Source organism: Octopus bimaculoides, chromosome 21 (genome assembly GCF_001194135.2).
Source record: "Octopus bimaculoides isolate UCB-OBI-ISO-001 chromosome 21, ASM119413v2, whole genome shotgun sequence".
NCBI classification, from domain to species: domain Eukaryota; kingdom Metazoa; phylum Mollusca; class Cephalopoda; order Octopoda; family Octopodidae; genus Octopus; species Octopus bimaculoides.
Window position 1 is genome coordinate 32,672,305 of NC_069001.1, and position 7,967 is coordinate 32,680,271.

General features: G+C 37.8%; 1 protein-coding gene across 5 annotated transcripts in view; it reads left to right on the forward strand.

Annotated features, from left to right (window-relative positions):
* Window positions 1-7,761, forward strand: part of LOC106882020 (serine/arginine repetitive matrix protein 5) — a 16,758-nt gene extending 8,997 nt beyond the window's left edge. For 2 of the 5 annotated variants that reach the window (XM_014932580.2, XM_014932578.2), the window contains exons 2-4: window positions 3,067-3,191; window positions 4,298-4,488; window positions 5,723-7,761. In XM_014932580.2, the coding sequence (XP_014788066.1) occupies window positions 3,087-3,191; window positions 4,298-4,488; window positions 5,723-7,280 (1,854 nt within the window). In that variant the 5' untranslated portion in view covers window positions 3,067-3,086 and the 3' untranslated portion in view covers window positions 7,281-7,761. The other 3 variants (XM_014932577.2, XM_014932579.2, XM_014932581.2) reach the window with 3 other exon arrangements.
* The last annotated feature ends 206 nt before the right edge of the window (window positions 7,762-7,967 follow it).

A 7,967-nucleotide genomic window follows, 5' to 3' on the forward strand; every position in this document is an offset into this window, starting at 1 on the left:
CACCATTCGGGTTGGGGTGTACAACCTGTTAATCCCTCGCCCCTATCTTGTACTGTTTCATTCTCCTTTTTTTTCTTTGTTTCCATGTTGAAATAATTCTGTTTTTTTTTTTTTTGTCTCGATAATTTAACCTTTTATAGTTTTAAGTTTTTTTTCTTTCTGTAAAAATTTGTTGCTAAATAAATATTCTATTTATTCGATAAAAAAAAAGATTAATTTCATTCAATTAGGGATCATACGTATGCGAACACTGATAGATTCGTACACACACACATCCAGATAGATACAAAAACACGCACACAGATAGCTACGAACACATACCCAAACACACACACACAAATAGATACAATCACGTACACATGCACACATAAATACAAACATACACACACATATAGATATAAAGATACACGCACAAAGAGAGATACATTCAAGCACTCACGCACACAGATAGATATAAAGGCATTCTTTTGTTCGAGTTGACTGAAACGAAACAATGCCGATATAAACACACACTGATGCTGAGATACACACAAACACACACAGACCCCAAATAGCCAATACACACGATACGGGGTCACGACCAAGTGACATCCTAACATTTCGACAACGAGGCTGATATATACAACTCAGATAAAAAAAACAAAAAAACGCGCGAACTGTGAAAAATTAATCCAAATGCAAGAGCTATGAGGCGTTTAGCATAAATCAAACCATTTTCTAGACACATATCCATCGTCTAATTTTTAAAATTCATTTTTATCAACTCACTCACCATTTATCATTTTAACTTCCATTTATATCTTAAGACTTATATATAATTTAAGTCGTGTAATGATCTCTCCAATATTATCACTCGAACACCAACCGATTGTTCATTTTCGTAAATAATTTTTACCTAAATACCAAATAGAATTTGGAACAACCGTAAATTTTCAGGTATGTTTTATAAGTTTCAACTACGATTCCAGCATTTTCGCCACTTTTTTTTCTTTCTTATTCTATTGTATAAATTCACGCGTTTTGCGAGTAGTGAGTTATACGGTAAACCGATGTCAATTCCCGATACGAACTGTTTTACATTTATGCGTTATCCAAGTTTTGGTTAATCAATGCAGTTTACCTTGAAATCAGCGAACAAAATTAAAAAAAAAAAACAAACCGACCTCAAAGTAAAATCTTTTATCTACTCCTTTACTCGTTTCAGTCATTGGACTGCGACCATAAAAGGTCGCCGTCTTGAAGGGTTTAGTCGAATAGATCGACAGCAGCTTATTTTTGAATCTGGTACTTATTCTAGCGGTGCTTTTTGCCGAATCACTAAGTTACAAAAGCATTGGTGGGGGACATACACGAAGATGAACAAATATTTATCTTTTAATTGTTTCTGTCATTAGACTGCTATGTTGGGATATTGCCTTAAGGATTATAGTTGAACGAATCGACTCCAGTACTTTTTTTTAACCGGTGCTATCATCGTTTTTACCAAACCTCTAAGTCACGGGGAGGTAAACACACCAACACCGGTTATCAAGCGGTGGTGAGCGCAAACACACACACACACACATATACGACGAGCTTCTTTCAGTTTCGGTCTACCACATCCACTCAAGGCTTTGGACGGCCCGAGACTATAGAGAAGAGCTTTTTTTTTTTCAATTTTCGTCTACTAAATCCACTCACAAAGCTTTGGTTAGCCTGTGGCTATAAGGGGAAGAAACTTGCTCGCGGTGCCACGCTTTGGGGCTGAACTCGGAACCATGTGGTTGGTAAAAAAAAAAAAAAGAAAACAGCCACGCTGATTTAATTCTTGAGTTGCTCGCAGAACATGGAGAATCTTAACGTATCTGTTCATTCTTAAATACGTTTTGGAAAATTTGAACGTAAGAAAAAGCAACTACAATCTATCGTCATCGGTGTAAAGTTTTATCCGAGTCATCGATCTGTGGTCTGTGATTGAATATTTTCGTTTTGATGGGTGCGAAGAGTGCCAGTTCTTATGGTGGCTGTTCAGGTCAAGTGCGGTATACAAGAGGAAAAGCAACAACGATCTATATTCACGTTCGGATCAGCCAGAACGCATTTAGAATGAATAAATACATTATTAATCAAGCATTTACTTTGGAACATGAATCGGTATACGGAAGTAAAGTTAAGTCGTTCACGCTGAATAACAAGTGAGGTGAGAGCGATTTGTGTGTGGTTGCAAACATTTCTTCTATTCACGTCAATGATATCTTTTTGAAAGACTTGGACATCGCCAGTTCAAATACCATTCAGTTGTTATTTGTTTTTATCTGCAAAAGAAATTTGAAACTTCTATTTGGCGACATATTTTTACTGGAAGTAAAAATTATTCAGGGGATACGAGGCTGCTACGAAGTAGTTGCTCGACGTGCTAGAAATAGCTGCTAAATTTCCTTGAAACAACATCCAATATTAAAAAAGAGAAGAAAAACAAGATGGAAGGACAGATTAGACAATGTAGTTGGAGACATACAAAACGATGGGATGGTCTGTCGGGAACATCTTTGATCATAGGTCTACTGTCCCTGACACAAAACCAAACTACATCTCATCAAGACTAACTCTCTCCCTAATTAGTTGGACTTTATGTCAAATAAATCAGTGACACCTTATAGTGTCAAAAACGTTTCAAAGCCCCTCCCCATTTTTTTTGGTTTTGGAGTGTTATATAAGCTAGCAGGTACGTTAATATTGCTGCACAGTGTTTGCATATGAATATTGGTTTCAAATTTTGGTACAAGGCCAAAAATTTCAGTGGAAGGGTAAGTGGATAAGGGATGAAAGGCAAAGTCGAAGTCAGCAGAGTTTAAGCTCAGAACATAAAGACAGATGAAATGCCATTAAGCATTTTGCCCTATGTGCTAATGATTCTACCAGTTTGCCACCCTATCTGCATGTGTGTATTAACAGTTATTTTTCCCTGGCATGCTAGCAATCTTACCAGCTTGCCATCCTATCTGCATGTCTGTGTTAACAGTTATATCTGTGTGCTACATGAAGTTAAAGCTTTCTTAACAAAACTACTTTCATTTCTCATTGTAGTCCATAGCTGATATGCAAAGATGAGTTTATTAGAATTTACTGAGCGACAACTAAATGGTGACCTTGACCTTTATGATGATATTCTCCAGGAAGACTTTGAATGCGAAAAGGATTCTATTAATGAGGTTTGTAAAAAAAAAAAAGAATCAAGGTCTAACATTGACCCTTTAGCTTTCAGATTACTCAGTCAAATGTAATGCATACTTATTTACAAGCTTTAATTAAGTTATCACTCCTAAGGAGCGTACCAAATCTTGGTCTGTAACGCTCACTAGTGGTTGGGGGACTTTTGGCTTACAGTAAAGCCTTGATAATCCAACCATTTGGTATATTATCAAAAGCCTTCTGGTAGTCCACCCACAATACAGTTAAGTTCCTGTGACTTTCAGCTGTTTTTTACTGGATCATTTTGTTAATTAGTAGCTCCTTCTTTCGTCCAGCTTGCTCAGGTGTTATAATGTTGTTGGCGACACAATGATCCTACAATTAAAGCGTTTAGTCCTCGAAATATATCCCATCATATTTTATTGTCTGTTGTCACTGTTGTGCCAGAAGCTCAATTCCATGCTTATACCATTTAGCTGTTTCAGAAGCAGAAAATTCCCTGCTCCCATTTTCAACACCATCCACATTGTTGAAATTCTCTCTGTGCTGGAAATGAGAGCCATGGCTCGGAAAGTGTGCTAATCTGATGGTGCAAGGTCAGGCAGCACTTCCAGCCCTTCAAGTTCCTCAGATTTGTGCTTGGTTACATTGGCAGTGTGTGCTGGGGCATTGTAATGCTGTAGGAATGCACGTCTTCGATTGACTAGTGCCAGGTAGTGGGCTTTCAAAACATCACATACTCACTGCAGTTGTTGAGCATAAAGGTTAGTGCTCACAGCATGACCTTCTGGGACAAGCTCAAAGTGCAACACCCCTTGAAATTCCACCAAATACACAACATCACCTTCTGTTCAAATGGTCCTTGTTTGACAACAGGTTTTGATGTATGGATGGATTGGCTACCAAGTGGTGTGGTATGAAGCATAAACACACACACACACACACACACAAAAACAATGGGCTTCCACTTAGTTTCTGTTTCCTAAAATTCACTCACAAAGCATGGGTCAGCCTGGGGCTCTACTAGAAAACCTTTACTCAATGGTACCGTGAAATAGGACTGAACCTAAGACCATGTTTCAAAGTAAGAGTCTTAACCATGAAAAATATCTATTCTTCGTTTCAGTTGCAACAAAAATACCAGGAAGCTATGCAGAAGATTGCTACTTTGGAAAATACTGTGAAAGAACGCACTGCTGCAATGGAGATATTGGAGGAGAAAAATACTAACTTGCAAAAGAATATATTGAATCTGTACAAAACTGCATGCTTGACAATCAAGGGGAAAAGTGGTAATATTATTTCTTTAAGAGAGCAGTAAGTCTATTTGGTTTTTGTTTTACTTTTGTTTTTCCATGCTAGCATGTGTTGGGTGGTGACTTATTCTGAGGCAGTGTTTTGCAGTTTGGTGCAATAGGTGCAGAAGTGGGTGTATGGTTAAAAAGCTTGTTTCCCAGCCATATGATTTTGGATTCACTCCAGCTCTGTAGCACCTTGGGCAAGTGTCTTTAACTATAGCCTCAGGCTGACCAAAGCCTTGTTAGTGAATTTGGTAGATGGAAACTGAAAGATGCCCCTCATATATATATATATATAACGTGGCACTCTGTCGGTTATGACGATGAGGGTTCCAGTTAATCCGATCAACGGAACAGCCTGCTCATGAAATTAACATGCAAGTGGCTGAACACTCCACAGACACGTGTACCCTTAACGTAGTTCTCGGGCGTGACACAGAGGGTGACAAGGCTGGCCCTTTGAAATACAGGTACAACGGAAACGGGAAGAAAGAGTGAGAGAAAGTTGTGGTGAAAGAGTACAGCAGGGTTTGCCCCTGCTGGTGCCTCATGGAGCTTTAGGTGTTTTTGCTCAATAAACACTCACAACGCTCAGTCTGGGAATTGAAACCATGATCCTATGACCGCAAGTCCGCTACCCTAACCACTGGGCCATTGCACCTATATATGCGTGGTTGTGGTAAGAAGCTTCACAACCACATGGTTTGGGGTTGAGTCCCACTGTATACCATCTTGGGCAAGTATCTTCTACTATAACCTCAGGCCAACCAAAGCCTTGTGATGCTTGCTTATAAGTATCGATCCTTTGATGTTAAGACAAGGAGGTATATACAGGTGGGCAAAGTAGGTAAATGGTTGCTTAATATGAATGGAATCTTCTTATCATTTCTCTATTTCTTTGTTAAACTTAAGTAATTCATAAGTCAGCTTAGGGATCTGCAGGAGATGCCTAGTTCATTGAGAACCCTGCTTTCTGATTTCTGGAGACTTTGAATGAATGCTTGAGCCACAAGCATTTCATGTTTTTCAGTGGTAACACTGATTGGCCAATTATAATTGGAGCTCAGTACAAGCTCTCTGGCTGGCCAGCATGTAAAACAGACATTAAATGAGTATGAGGATGATGTCAATACAAATCAACGTATGAACTTGTAGAACATGCAACATATGTATTCTTTGTTTCTCACTCTGATAGTTGAAGATGTGATTTTACAATGTAACATTATTTTTTTGATTTCTTGTTCTCTTTCCAGAATAGAGTTCTATGAAAAAGAAAAGTGTTTGAAACAGAGGCAGTCGGGATATTCACATTGGAATTCTCATCATCAGAGACACAAACCTTCTCAAAGAGATCAAAGAGACACCAAAGAAAATGATAGGAGACATTCAAGACAGTCTGATATAAAAAGTCCCCGATATTTTGATAGTAAGTCCAATTCTCACCATTCTGGCTCAAAAGAACGAAGGCATGATGACCGAAGATATGAAGAAACGCACTCGAGTCGTCGAGATTTACAGAAGCCTGAAACAAAAGATAATCGATCATTGGAAAGGAAATCTTCAAGACACTCCAAAACTAGAAGTAATATTTCAGATACAAAAATGGAAAATTCCTCAAGAGAACACAAAAGGGGCAGTAGTAAACATCATTATCAAAAGACACCTTCATCTACACAAAAATTGTCTTCAAGGTCTGAGAATAGAAAATCTCATACTACTCCCCTCAAAGAGAAGCACAATTTATCTAACAACTCCAGTGAGTCTGGTAGTGCCAAGAGACAAGATTCTAAGTTGATTGATTGTCAGCAGTCTGTAGAACGAATCAGTATATCAGCAAAACAGTCTGTAAAATCTGCAGGATCTGATGCAGAGAGCTCTAAATCTTCTCCTGGAAAATTCTCTCCAAGTGACAAACATCACAGTGAAATGTGTGAACTAGTTGTAACTTCTCCAGAATTGACAACTAAGTGTGACAGAAACCACTCGCCTGTTATTTCACCACCAAAGTATAAAACCTCAAAAGTATTCAATAGTCCAGAACCTATAGTTATTAAATGTTTTGGAATATCTAATTTAGAAGATTCTCATTCTCCAATAATTATTCCTTGCTTTTCTAGCAGTGCAACAAACTCGAGAACACAAGACTCAACAAGCAGCGAAGATTCTGATTGTGAGGATGCTGTGCCAAGAAGCAAAACCATTGTTCGTAAACTGTTTTCGCCAAGTAAAACTGAATGTAATCTGTCTATAGAAAATTCAATCCCAGATGACGAACTTGCAGAGAATCACAGTTTGGAGTTTTTGAATGAAATGAAGAAGAAGCTATCACAAGAAATTGCTGCCCATAACAGAAAGCAACAAAATGAAGATTGTGAAGATACAACACAGTTAGTTGATATCTATCAGACTCGTGATGAGGAATATTGTAGTAATGACAGTCTGAGAGAAGATCAGAATTCTCTCAAAACATTTTCTCCTCAGCCACAAAGTGATTTACATGCAGTCACTGAACAGTCAGAAACTGAGTGTGTAGGCTTAGAAAGTGGAGAGATTGTGAGCGATGATGATGGTGATGATAAGAAGAAAGACCAAACTTCCTCATGCAAAATCTCATCTTCACAAATGAAGGTCAGTTCCCACAGCAAAAAACATTTGTCAAAGCATAGCACTAAGCATGGAAGTAAACATTCTTCAAGGAAACATTCCAAAAAGAGAAAGTTTTCGGGAGACGAGACATTAACCAAAATTAGGAATAAACATAATAACAGCTCTTCAAGAACTGAAAACAAAAAACGACGAGAAATTCGGTGAGAATTGAGACCTTTGCCAAAGTTATCTTTAACTCTATCTTATTTAAGTAAAACAAAATTTTATCCTCCTCTTTCTTTTCATCCTGTTTATGATTGTATTTGTATGTTTATGTTATTTACATGTCATTTATACACCACGTCTTCAATCGAAAATACCTCCAAAATTATTCAGTATTTATGTGCGCATGATTAGGAATTTTTAAAATTAAATTTAAATTTTAAAAAAAAGTTAAACATTGATTTCAGTTTTGTGTTACTTTGGTGTCTTATGTTGTTTAACCCTGAGTCAGTCCAGATTGACCAGAATGTTGATGAAAGGTAGCAAAGCCATACTGATTCGTCTTTGCTTAACCCATTAGCATTTAAACCAGCCATATTCTACCTGTTTTGTATTCAAAATGGCTAGATTTGGCCTCTCACACCTACCCTACGATGTCATTAAAAAAATAAACATTCACATCATCAAAATCTTGAAGCTATGAGATAATGCATAATTAATTCAAAACAATGTGACTAAATCATCATCGTCGTTTAACATCCACTTTCCATGTTAGCATGGATTGGACGATTTGACTGAGGACTAGTGGACCAGGAGGCGACACCAGGCTCCGATCTGATTTGGCAGAGTTTCTACAGATGGATTCCTTTCCTAATGCCAACCACTCCGAGAGTGTAGTAGGCGTTTTAC